The 13,887-nt window shown below is 35.2% G+C and overlaps 1 protein-coding gene across 1 annotated transcript; it reads left to right on the top strand.

Annotated features, from left to right (window-relative positions):
- The first annotated feature begins 9,778 nt into the window (after positions 1-9,778).
- On the top strand, positions 9,779-11,609 carry LOC129318442 (uncharacterized). Its single transcript, XM_054963202.1, has one exon. It carries the CDS (start codon positions 9,925-9,927, stop codon positions 11,443-11,445), a length of 1,521 nt encoding a protein of 506 aa, XP_054819177.1. The 5' UTR covers positions 9,779-9,924; the 3' UTR covers positions 11,446-11,609.
- Positions 11,610-13,887: the final 2,278 nt, after the last annotated feature.

Raw genomic sequence — 13,887 nt, 5'->3', positions numbered from 1 at the left:
GGTAGAGTAGAGAAGAAGCAACCTCAAATTTTCATCAGCCAAATAAGGGTGTTTCGGTCATTTCTCATTATATTAAAATGCTACTCAAGGATCTAGGGACTTAACTGGTATTTCAGAATGTCTTGGGATTTATCTTAAATAAAATTGGTCCTTTAAGACTTAATTGTCATTTTCCCTAAGTTATTTATTTTCTTTTAGATTCAATGTGAAAACTTTAAGAGCTTAATCACATCTTATCACTTTAAAATGAATGTATCATCTTAGGCTCATAAGTCTTATTTGTACATATTAGGACTTGTCTTACTCAATTGAAGCTTGATGTTACCTCATTCTAGCTTAAATTGGATCATAGAAGTTAAGCCTTTCTTTGCATGATAATTTATGCGTGATTCAGTATGGTCACAAATGTGATTTGTCAACTTAGGCACATTAACTGACGTTTCACGCTTGAATCAGTAGTAATCTACATGTGATTTGTCACTTGTGTTTGTGTGATGTCTTGATGAAGCTTTTGTATTCCAATTCACGCAAGTTAACCTTGTGTACGCACGATTGAATTGTCAACTTATATTCCTTTACATATTGTTAAGTGTCATTTGATGCCTGAAAGTGAATATGTTAACCCATGATTTGTCATTGAGTCTTTTTAATACATTTTGCCTAAGTGAGTCTTTAGCCATTTTAAGCCTATTTCATCTTGAACACTTGCGTGATTTATCACTTATTGTTCCAAGTCTTTTCAATCAAGCAATCCAAACTTGAATGCACATTAGTAACACGCGTGATATGTTTCACAAAATAGCTTAGTCTTGTAATTAGCCATTTCATGTGTGTGTGATAGAGTGTTTCATACGTGATCTGTCTTGTCAAATGGCTTGGGTTTTGTAACTAGCCATTCCATGTGTGATGGTGTGTTGGTCCCACGTGTGATTCGTCACACAGAATTGGCTGAGACATTCTACCAGTGAATTCATGCTTTGAGAACCTGAGGGTCACACACCTGTTCTATTTTATCACATAAAATGGTTTGCATATTCATATCTTCCAAAACACGAGTGAGTCACCCTAATGTTTATCCTTGAATTGTCACATATGTTTGACTGAAACTTGGCTAGCTCCATTTCACGCATGAATCATCTGGTTGCATGTAAGAAGTGTCACCAACGGCTATAACACTGTTTGATGGACCCCATGGCACGGGTGACATAGCATTAATGGCAACGAAGCCTGAGGATGGTAATCATGAGCATGGTGACATAGAAGGAGCCCAATACTTCCAATCCAACGTACTTAAAGACCCATTGCAATATATTAGAGGTCCAATGACAAGAGCCTGAACCAAAGCCATGAAGCAAGCCTTGTTCAGTCTTGTGCAAGAAGTTCAAGAGCTTGGAGAGCATTGAGGCACTCCCCTCAAGTCCAAAGGAGAGCATCTATACGTGTATAATGTATTTAAGATCCAAACTCATGAAGAGTCAAGCCCAAGAGATGCAGACCTTAGCCCAATGCAAGGAAGACTACAAGTTGAGCCTCTTGCATGCAAGGAGGCATGAAACCCTAGTAAAGAAGTCAAAGGTGGTGTGATTTCAAATCCTTTATGATCCCTTGATTGTCTCCTAAATTATTTCCTATTTTAATGGTCCTTTGATTTGATTTTCTATTTTGAGTCTAGTCAAAGGTTAGAATTAATTATAATATTAAAATTTTGTAATCCCATAATTTTAGGATCACATCTCCTAAATTATGTGGCTGAATATTTTATCATTATTTCTCCTTTTAGTATTAGGAAATTAGGGTTTTAATTTTAGGAAATATTTTTCTATGAGCCTATATAAATTAGGCATGCTCCCTATTGTAAACGACACAGAAGTTGAATGAAATTATTCATTTTAGAGTTTATAACTCTTGTGAGCCTTAGTGCTTTATGGTGGTATCTTGTGTGAGAAACCGACGTGATCAACTCTTGTGGTGTCTTCGAAGGTTGAGGTTCCTAGAGGCAGGTGCTCTAAGGATCTTCTCCTAGATCATTATCCTATTGTTTACTTCATACCTTTCTTTATTTCTGTCATAAATTTCGTCCCTTTCTTTTTGTTCTTGTGTTTTTGTTGTTTCAGGGTTCTGTCCCTAAACTAGCACGATTCTGCTTCCGCGTCCCTATCAGATTGGCATCAGAGCTTTGGTTGCTAGTTTTGGTTTAAATTCTTGTCCTTCCTTCTTCTTTTTCATCTTGAGTTATTTCTTTTTGTGATCATCTCTTATCTACCCCATCTACTTCTATCTTTTGGTTTTTCTCTTCTTCATCTTTGTGACTTTTTATCTTATGTGAGTTTTCATTTTATTAGCCTTCTCAAAAAAAAAAAGAAAAAAATACCTAGAAATTCGTGCAAAAAAAAGGCAAAAAAAAGTGTTAGTGTGTTGAGAAAAAAAAAGAGAAAAAAATCCAAAAATTCAAAAAAAAAATTTTACAAAAAAAATATTGCTGTGAGTTATGACTGTAGAAAAAGGCTATTCTTGAACTCCAAGTCACCAAGAGGTTGCTTAAAGAGAAAAGTCAACTTGGGTGATAAGAAAGTCTTTTACGTTGATCACTTTCTTATTTTTTATTTTTGGTAGCACTTTTCAAATTCTCTACTCTCTTATTTGCTATTTGTGCTACTCTCTTATTTTATTTAGTTTTTTTTATTTTTGTCTTTGAGTATTTGACTCTTTGACTTTTATTTCTTTCTTTCTTATTTTTTTGTCACGTGTGGTTTTTCCTTTAACAAGCTTAATTTTATTTGAAAATTTTGCTTTCCTATTTGTTTCAAAATTGCAAAAAAAAAAAAAATCCTCTTTTCACCTTGTGCTTGTTTTCTAGTTTCCTTAATTTAGAAGATATTCACTTGATTGTTCCTTAGTTTCTTGATTTGTGGGTTTCATCATTGGATTCTATCCACAAGCTTAGTGAGTGGTAAAAGGCAAGTGTGTTTTTCATCATTAAAAAAAAAGCCATTACTTTTTTTTTGTGAAACACGAGTGACTTTATCTTGAGAGTAAACACGTGAGTTTGTGTGTGTGAGGACCTATTTTTATCTTATATGGTTTCTAGTGCTTTTGTGAACATGAGTAACAAGGATGAATCCCCTAGTATTGATATGAACTCTGTTTTAGAACTTATCAAAACACAGTTGCAGCAGTTTCGCTTGGAACTTGATCATAGGTTCCATAAAGAGGATAAAGATGAGCCGGAGACTTCCTCTTCTAAAGGAAAGAAGCATAAGATCCCCAGCGATGATGAGGAGTATGAAGAACCCCCTTCTCCTAAGGGAAAGAAATCCTTAAAGCGTGGTGTTGACTTACCGGACCAAAAAGTAAAGTATCCTTCATTCAAGGGAAGCAACAATCCAGAAAAATACCTTGATTAGGAAATGAAGATGGACCAAATCTTCATGACTCTTGATTTGTCTGAGTCAAGGAAGGTAAAAACTGCTTCTTTGAATTTCACTGACTATGTGTTTATTGGTGGCAAGATTTACAGTACAAAAGAAGCCAACTTGGGAAAAAGCCCATTAAAACGTGGGAGAAGCTTAAAAGGTACTTGAGAAAGGCTTATGTCCCCAGCTACTACTATACAGAGCTGAATAGAAAATTGAGAATGTTTTCTCAAGGATCTATGACAGTGGAGGAGTATGTGCACGAGTTGAATATCTTAAAGTTTCGTGCAAACATTCAAGAAAATGAACGTGAAGCAATGTCAAGAATTATGGATGGCTTGAGGCCAGAGTTGAGAGATAAGCTTGACTTGTACACTTTTGTGGACAAGGAAGAGCTCATACACAAGGCTATAAAGTTGGAGCAGAGAAATAAGAACAAACGTTCCAAGTCCTCTTGGAAAGACTCCAAGACAACTTCCAAATGGAAGGATTCCAAAGCCAAAGATACATCCCAAGCCAAGGAAGAAATAAAGACCAAGTATGAGGGTAAAACTTCTAACCCTAAACCTTCTTCTTATTCATCTAACACTTCTCTATTAAGTGTTTCAAATGTCATGGTGTGGGCCACATGGCGAGAGATTGTAGCAATAAAAGGGTTATGATCTTGAGAGATGATGGTGGCTATGATAGTGTGCATGAAAGTGATAAAGATGATGCTGGTAATGTTGATGATGATTCTACCTCCCATGAATCAAATGATGAGCTTGAATGCAATGGGTAGTTGACTCTATCTTGGTGGCAAGAAGAGCTCTCAATATTCAACCAAAGGAGGATGATGAACATGAGCAACGCGAGCATATTTTTCACACTAGATGCTTCATCAAAGAGAAAGTGTGTAGCATGGTAATTGATGGTGGTAGTTGCACTAACGTCGCTAGCACTTTACTTGTAGATAAATTATCTTTACCTTTAATCCCACACCTTAAGCCCTACAAATTGCAATTAGGGTTTCTAAGCAAGTGTTGATTACTTTCTCTGTTGGAGTTTATACTTGTGATGTATTATGTGATGTAGCCCCTATGCTTGCTGGACACTTGTTATTAGGTAGGCCTTGGCAGTTTGATAGTAAGGCTACTCATGATGGTTTTAGAAATTGTTACAAGGTGCCTTTTAAAGGCAAGACTGTTGTATTAAATCCTCTTAGGCCCATCCAAGCCTATGAAGATCAACTAAAGATTACTCAAGATTACAAGCAAAGGAGAGATCTCCTTGATTGTGGCATGAGTGAGAGAGAAAAGAAAGAGAGTATTACTTTACTTGAAAATCAATCAAAAGAGAGGAAAAAGAGTGGTGAGAAGGTGAGAAAAGAAAAAAATAGAATGGTGGGAGTGAAGGAAAATAGTGAAAAAAAAATATTATTGTGTGGGAAAAGTAAGATTCAAGAGGCTTTGATGAGTGAGCAAGCTCTTATTGTAATTCCCAAGAATATTTATTTTTCTACTAATACTTTTGACCCCACTTTGCCTTCTAGTGTTGTCTCTTTGTTGCAGGATTATAGAGATCTATTCCCTATGAAATTCCTGATGGACTTCCTCCCTTAAGAGGAATTGAGTATATGGATAGATTTCTTGCCTGGAGCTGCTATTCCAAACAAGCCTGCTTATAGGGCTAACCCTGAAGAGACTAAGGAGATCAAGCGCCAAGTAGAGGAATTGATGATGAAAGGCTTTGTGCGTGAGAGCCTTAGCCCTTGTGCTGTCCCTGTTATCTTGGTGCCAAAAAAAGACGGATCTTGGAGGATGTGTGTTGATTGTAAAGCAATCAACAAAATCACTGTAAAGTATCGTTACCCTATCCCTAGACTTGATGATATGCTTGATGAATTACATGGTGCTTCTATCTTTTCTAAAATTGATCTTAGAAGTGGTTATCATCAAATTCGTATGAAAGAGGGTGATGAATGGAAAACTGTCTTTAAAACTAAATTTGGATTATACGAATGGTTAGTTATGCCTTTTGGTTTGACTAATGCTCCTAGCACTTTTATGGCATTAATGAATCATGTTTTTAGAAAGTTTATAGGCAAGTTTGTTGTGGTTTACTTTGATGATATTTTGATTTATAGTAAATCTTTGACTGATCATATGAATCATCTTAAAAATGTGTTTGACATCTTGAGGGAATATAAATTATATGCTAATTTTCAAAAGTGTATCTTTTGCATGGACTCTGTTATCTTTTTGGGATTTGTTGTTGGATCACAGGGAATTCGTGTAGATGAGGAGAAAGTTAAGGCTATTCGTGAATGGCCAACCCCTAAGAATGCAAGTGAAGTGAGAAGCTTCCATGGCTTAGCAAGCTTCTATAGGAGATTTGTTAGGGATTTCTCTAGCATTGCTGCCCCTCTTAATGAACTTATTAAGAAGAATGCGACCTTTAAATGGGATAAAACACAAGAAAGGGCCTTCCAAACCCTAAAGGATAAATTGACTAATGCCCCTTTACTTGTTTTGCCTAATTTCTCTAAAGCATTTGAAGTTCAATGTGATGCTTCTGGTATTGGTATAGGTGCTGTTTTAATGCAGGATTCTAAGCCCATAGCTTACTTCAGTGAAAAGCTTCACGGCACAGCTTTGAATTATTCCACCTATGACAAAGAGCTTTATGCTCTAAAGAGGGCCTTAGAAACATGACAACATTATTTGTGGCCCAAGGAATTCATCATTCATTCTGATCATGAAAGTTTAAAGTTTCTCAAGTCTCAAGGTAAGTTAAACAAGAGACATGCTCGCTGGATGGAATTTATTGAAACCTTTCCTTATGTGATTAAGCATAAGCAAGGTAAAGAAAATATCGTTGCTGATGCCTTATCTCGAAGGTATACATTACTTTTCTATTTGCATGCTCAATTACTTGGTTTTGAGATTTTAAAAGATCTTTATAAAACTGATCCTGATTTTGAAAATATTTGGAAATCTTGTGAAAATCATGGATCTGGTGATTTCTTTAAATTTGATGGATTTCTTTTTAAGAAAAATAAATTATGCATTCCTATTTGTTCTATGCGTGAGTTGCTTACTAAGGAAGCACATAGTGGTGGTTTGATGGGACACTTTGGTGTAGATAAAACTTTGGCTATTTTGTCTGATCATTTCTTTTAGCCTCACATGCGGAAAGATGTCATATCTGTTTGTGATAAATGCATTAAATGTAGACAGGCAAAATCTAAGATCCAACCTCATGGACTTTACTCTCCTTTACCCGTCCCCTCTCACCCTTGGGAACATATCTCTATGGATTTTGTAATTGGATGATTGCCTAAATCTTCTGCAGGCAAAGATTCCATATTTGTTGTTGTTGATAGGTTCTCTAAGATGGCACACTTTATTGCTTGTGCTAAGACTAATGATGTTGTTAACATTGCTGACTTATTCTTTAAAGAGATTGTTCATTTGCATGGTTTACCTAAGACTATTGTGAGTGACAGAGATGTAAAGTTTCTTAGTCATTTCTGGCGTATCCTATGGCATAAATTAGGGACTAAGTTACTTTTTTCCACTAGTGTCCATCCATAAACTGATGGTCAAACTGAGGTAGTTAACAGAACTATGACTACATTATTAAGAGCAATAATTCAGAAGAATTTGAAGAATTGGGTGAATTGTTTACCTCATATTGAATTTGCTTACAACAGGGCTGTTCATTCTTCTACTTCTTATTCTCCATTTGAAATTGTTTATGGTTTCAATCCATTATCTCCTATTGATATTTTACCTTTGCCTTTCTCTGAGCATGCTAACACTGATGGCAAGGAAAAAGCTAAGTTTGTGCAGGACTTACATGCTAAGGTTAAAGCAAATATAGAGCGAAAGAATGAGCAATATGCCAAGCAAGCTAATAAAGGCAGGAGACGTGTGATTTTTGAGCCTGGAGATTGGGTTTGGTTACATTTAAGGAAAGAGAGATTTCCTAATCAAAGGAAGTCCAAACTTCAAGCTCGAGGAGATGGACCTTTTCAAGTTTTGGAAAGAATTAATGATAATGCTTACAAGATTGATTTGCCTAGCTCTTATGGCAATGTTAGTGCCACATTTAATGTTTCTGATTTATCTTTATATGATTCTGCAGATTTGAGGACGAATCCTTTCCAACTGGGAGGGAATGATGGACCCCATGGCACGGGTGACATAGCATTAATGGCAACGAAGCCTGAGGATGGTAATCATGAGCATGGTGACATAGAAGGAGCCCAATACTTTCAATCCAACGTACCTAAAGACCCATTGCAACATATTGGACGTCCAATGACAAGAGCCCGAACCAAAGCCATGAAGCAAGCCTTGTTCAGTCTTGTGCAAGAAGTTCAAGAGCTTGGAGAGCATTGGGGCACTCCCCTCAAGTCCAAAGGAGAGCATCTATACGTGTATAATGTATTTAAGATCCAAACTCATGAAGAGTCAAGCCCAAGAGATGCAGACCTTAGCTCAATGCAAGGAAGACTACAAGTTGAGCCTCTTGCATGCAAGGAGGCATGAAACCCTAGTAAAGAAGTCAAGGGTGGCGTGATTTCAAATCCTTTATGATCCCTTGATTGTCTCCTAAATTATTTCCTATTTTAATGGTCCTTTGATTTGATTTTTTATTTTGAGTCTAGTCAAAGGTTAGAATTAATTATAATATTAAAATTTTGTAATCCCATAATTTTAGGATCACGTCTCCTAAATTATGTGGCTGAATATTTCATCATTATTTCTCCTTTTAATATTAGGAAATTAGGGTTTTAATTTTAGGAAATATTTTTCTATGAGCCTATATAAATTAGGCATGCTCCCTATTGTAAACGACACAGAAGTTGAATGAAATTATTCATTTTAGAGTTTATAACTCTTGTGAGCCTTAGTGCTTTGTGGTGGTATCTCGTGTGAGAAACCGACGTGATCAAGAGCGTGATCAACTCTTGTGGTGTCTTCGAAGGTTGAGGTTCCTAGAGGTAGGTGCTCTAGAGGATCTTCTCCTTGATCATTATCCTATTGTTTACTTCATACCTTTTTTTTATTTCCGTCATAAATTTCGTCCCTTTCTTTTTGTTCTTGTGTTTTTGTTGTTTCAGGGTTCTGTTCCTAAACTAGCACGATTTTGCTTCCGCGTCCCTATCACTGTTCCAATAGTCTGTCAACTACTAAAACTACATATATGATACAATTCTAGTCTAGAATAAGAATTTTTGATACTTGAGTGAACTATTCTTCTTTTGAGCATTCTAAAAAGTTTTCAATTGTGCATTAAAATATTACATTCATTATTTATCATTCTTGATATAGTTTGAAAAAAAGCTCTCACAACCTTTCAAGCTTTCAATTGTAATCAATCTACTCTTTTAAGAGAGTTCTTCTTTGTGAGTTTTATACTTTAGTTGAAATCTTAAAAAAATGTATTTTTTTCAAGTGTTTTGTAACAACTTGCTAGTTGTAGTAAGGTTTGTTATTGAATCAAGATAAGTTAAGTCTTGAGAGTTGTATCATGGTAGCAAATACTCATTAAAGCTTGTAATTTTAGTTGAAAATCTCAAGGGTAATCTTAAAGACTAGATATAGGCCAAGTTTTGAGTTGAATCAGGATAAATTTCTTATGCCTAATCTCTTCTTTCCTTGCTTCAATCTTCCTCTCCTTCAAGTTTTTCAGAAAAAATTAGTATCATTCAATTCACCCCCTCTTGTGTGCCAGCCTATCCAACAATATATAAGCTCATAAAGAAGATTATTTCTTAAAATTAAAACCTTAATTTCCTAATACTAAAAGGGAAATGAAAATAATATAAAATAAAGGAAAAAATATTCAGCCACATAATTTAAGAAATGTGATCCTAAAATTACGAGATTACAAAATTTAAAAAATAATATAATTAATCCTAATATTTAACTAGACTAGAAATAGGAAATAAAAGACTAAATAAAATATTAAACTAATATCTTGATCTTAAAAAAAAAGTAATCAAATCATATCCTCTTCAATTTTAATATATATTTTAATGATACAAATTTACTCTGAACTGTTTTGAATTTAAGTTAAAAATTTTAAATTTAAACAGTATAAATTAAATCTGTATGATCAATTTATAAAAAAAATAAGAAATTAATATTAAATTTGAATTCATGTGATTAAATATGAATAGTATATATTAATAATAAAATACATTTATTTAGGATTTGATAAATTTTTATTTTAAAAAATAAAAAAATAAAAGATATAATTAAATTTCAACCGTTCAGATTAATGATTCAAGGGTGATAAGTGATCAGCAACGAAAGCGCTTCGTTTATACTTGCGCGTACATCTCTCTCTCTCTCTCTCTCTCTGCTTTTTTTTATTTTTTTGGGTCTAGTTCAATCTCTGCTCTTTCTTGGTTTTGGCCAAAATTCAATCTCTGCTCTTAAAACTTCCAAAAAGCTACCCTTATCTTTTGCTTTTCTGAAAACCCTAATTCTTGTCGTTGCCCCAATTCTCAATAACGATGCTTCTATCCCCCGGTCACTCGCCTCGCCATGTTTCTTCGCCCTCTCCTTCTCTTTCCCAAGTTTCTGTGCAAAATCCCAATGATTCATCCTCTGAAATCACTCCCAAAATCCCTCGCAAGAACCAAGCCGTCCTCGATGAAGACACTTACGTTGCCGCCATCGAGAAGATCATCGAGCGCGACTTCTTCCCTGATATCTCCAAGCTTAGAGATCGCCTTGACTGGCTGGAAGCAATCAAGACCGGCGATCCGATTCAAATTCGTGATGCCCAGTTGAAGATCATGGAACGCCGTGGACGGAAGGTAACTAATTCTAACGCTGATGGTAGAACGCAAACACCTGGTTCCACTTTTGCTAGAAATTTTACTCCTTTTGATGAATTTGATGGCAAAACCCCGAGAACACCTGGTTTTCCGAATGGGGAAGCATCTGGCGGTGGGGAGCCTAGTGAGGAAGGAGGTGCGGTGGATACGTCACTTAGCCTGGATCAATTTCTTAGCAGGTATACGAGTGAGGACAATTATAGTTTTTCTAATATTTTGGAGAAAGTAAATAGGAAGAGGAAGGAGAGATTTGGGTACCTGAGAGAAGGGGAGAAGGAACATGTTGCAGCTATTGAGGATGCAAAGAGGGATAGGATAACAGATGGATATGGAACGTCTGATCAGCCCCCAAGTACCTTGGAGGGGTGGAAGTATGCTGCAAAAAATCTGTTGATGTATCATCCAACTGATCGTGGGGAAGCCCCTCTGACTGAAGAGGAAATGGCGGTAAGAATGAAAGGCTTGACGAAGGAGATTAATCGTTCAAATACGAGATTTCATGGTAAAATGATGGAATCTAGGCCCAATGATGATGGAACCGTTGAGGTGCTTTATACCCCTGTTGCTGGTGCAACTCCAGCTCCAACATCAGATAGAGAAATGGAGAAATTAAAGAAGTACGATTTGGATGATTTAAGGAAGACTCCAAATCCGTTCTATGTTGAATCTGGAAAAAAAGCTGATAATGGTTATAGCTTCGTAAGGACACCATCTCCGGCTCCAGGAGTTGATGAATCCCCATTTATTACTTGGGGTGAAATTGAAGGTACCCCATTGAGGTTGGATCCAGAGGATACACCAATTGATATTGGTGGCAGTGCCGATGGACCTCATTATAAGATTCCTTCTGCGCCTGCAAGGGATGAAAAGGCTCACTCACTTTCTAGGGAGGCTGCGCGTAAGCTGAGGGAAAGATCAAAGATGTATCATAAGCCTCCGTTGCCATCACCATATCGAGGTGGGAGTGCTAGTCCAAGTGGTCGGACTCTTTCTCCTGCTGCACAGAAGTTTGTAAGGAATGCTATTGCAAAATCCTCATCGACTGTTGACGAAACCCTTCGTGCTAGTTACCGTGGTTCTAGTCCTGCTTTGACTACTCCTAGAAGCGCTAGGAGCGTATCGAGGTTTGGTAGAGATGGAAGCATGGGTTCTAGGTCTCCATCGATTAGAGAGGGGTCAAATGCCCCTTGGTGATATGTTTCCATTCTCTTGATATGTATAATATTTCATATTTTGAAGTCTTGATAAGTTGACTGTCACAACTTTTTCCTTGGATAAATCTAGTAATGACACATCACCTATGTAAATTCAGAGAAAATATCAGACTGAAAATTTAAATGAATGTTGATCCCTTTTAATTTGTGAGTGTTTTCCTTCTTGATTACTGTAAGTTCTCCTATCCAGTAGTCTGCTATGCCGAAGATATTGCATTATGATAATGTGGTTGGGTTATGAATTGGAATGTTATGTTTTGACTTCGGCATTGATTTTGTTATTGCCACAAATTTTGTCGTTATGTCTTATATCAATTTAGGTTGTTCAGAGATGTTTGATGTTTATTCCAGAAAGGTGCTAAAAAAATTGAGATGAAACCCATCTGGATGCTGGCTTCGACTTGTTTCTCTCCACTGTGTCTTTATTTCTGTTCTGGGTTGCTCATATCAATTTTTTAATGGCATAGATTAATCTGTACTTCTAAGAACTGTAAAATCAAAATCATCAAATTCAATTCCAGGGCATATATTTCTTGTTAGGTTTCCTCTTTGAGGCACCTGCACCTTCATTTTGATTTTTGTTTCATCTGTTGGCTGTTTAAGGTGGCAAGTGCGTCAATCAATTATGGTATGAGCATCTGCAGTCTTACCCTTGTTAGCAGAATTTCAAAACGAGATATCAGAGGATCAGGGGTCTTTTCCTTTCTTTTCCTCCCTTTCCCTCCACTTCCTCCATCTTCACCATTCAAATTTTTTTATTAAACAATTTTTTTAAATAAAAAAATTAATGAATGGTGGAGATTTAAATTTTTTTATTAAATAATTTTTTTAAATAAAAAAATTAATGAATGGTGGAGATGGGGGAAGTGGAGTAAAATGAAAGAAAAGGAAGTGGAGAAACTCTACTTTCGATATCAGAATGTGTGTAGAATGAACAAGTTTATCCTGGAACACTTGTTCCGTAGCGTGTAACTGTGTCCCCATTTTCCTAACTCTATCGCTCCATTATTATTCTCTCAACGTAAGCCCTTGCTATGTGATAAAGTTCCACACTAATTTTAATTTGAGTAGACATGAAGATCCATCTCAATAACTAATAACCAAGTGTTTATACTTGTTAAAAGATATAACATAACGAAATAAATTATTGAATCTGAGAAAAGCAACTTTTACTCGCTAATCTTTCTCTCAGTTATCAAATTAGAGTCAGGGGTTGGATTTATCGATAACCTAGTCTTTGTGGTTTATTAAATTAAAAAATTATAGATATTGAGTTATTTGAAGTCAATAAAAAATAATAAGAATTGGCTTATTATGAAGTCAATAAAAAATAATGAGTTATTTTAAGTTAAATATTAGTGATGGACCAATAATTGAATCTTTAAAGATCAAAAGTCATTAATTCTTTTATTAAATATAAATATTTTCAGTTCATATCAAGCAGACAAGCAACATCTTTGTATTTTTTTTTTCTGTTTTTTTGGAAAAAGAAAATCAATATATATACAAGAAAAAGATTAAGGCATAGTTATACAGTTTAAAAATTAAGGAGAAAAACTAAAAATAGAGAGAATTAATGTAGTCATCTTGTGATATAATAATATCATCGAATTAAAAATTAGATATGAGTGATGAGACGTCCATAACTACAGCATTACTCCAACACCTAATGATAGGGTCAGGAAAAAAGTCTTTTCAATATAGTTGACTCTCAATGATAACTTAGAGCCATTAATTAGGGTCGAAGCCTGAATTTATAGGGCCAGTCTTTTAAGTTTGAAAAAATTGAAGATCGGGTCATTACTTTGATATTTAAAAAGGTAAATCGAGCTTAAAAGTTCGCCCCAAAAATAAAAGGGTTGGCCATTTTAAGTCTTATTATATTTTAAAAAAATAAATAAAAAGAAGACACCACATACTCAAACTCACCACTCAATTGTCCTTTTAAGATCCAAAGATAAAAAGGCCGGCCCTTTTAAGCCCTAATATATTTTAAAAAAATAAACAAAAAGAAGACACCACATTATTCAAACTCACCACTCACTCTGTAACCCAGACAGTAGACAAACATATTATTATTTGCTTACTTTAAATATTTTTGCATTCTTTAAATGCCTTAAAATTATGATTTTGGTTTATTATTTATTGCAAATAATGAGAATGAAGAAGGAAGATATGAAAGGCTTAACATATTTGCCATAGATGAGGATCCATAAGGAGAATGATCAAATCATATTGATGTTGATGATGATAAAAATCATCAAAATTTAGCTGATGATGCTACTAACATGTAATTGATGTTAAAGTTGATTTTAGGATGTTATTTTTTTATTAGACTTAAAATTTTTGGTGTGAATGGATTTTATTTTATTTTTTTAGACTTAATGTGATGTGTAATAACTTTGTTAGAATTTTAAATATA

This window comes from Prosopis cineraria, unplaced genomic scaffold (assembly GCF_029017545.1).
Source record: "Prosopis cineraria cultivar Desert tree isolate PC_DT_omini unplaced genomic scaffold, ASM2901754v1 PC8, whole genome shotgun sequence".
Classification (NCBI taxonomy): Eukaryota; Viridiplantae; Streptophyta; class Magnoliopsida; order Fabales; family Fabaceae; genus Prosopis; species Prosopis cineraria.
This window is presented reverse-complemented; position numbering and strand designations above follow the sequence as displayed.

What these genes read in the sequence shown, in the direction of transcription:
- LOC129318442 (XM_054963202.1), top strand. Translation starts at nt 9,925, where the DNA reads ATGCTTCTATCCCCCGGTCACTCGCCTCGCCATGTTTCTTCGCCCTCT.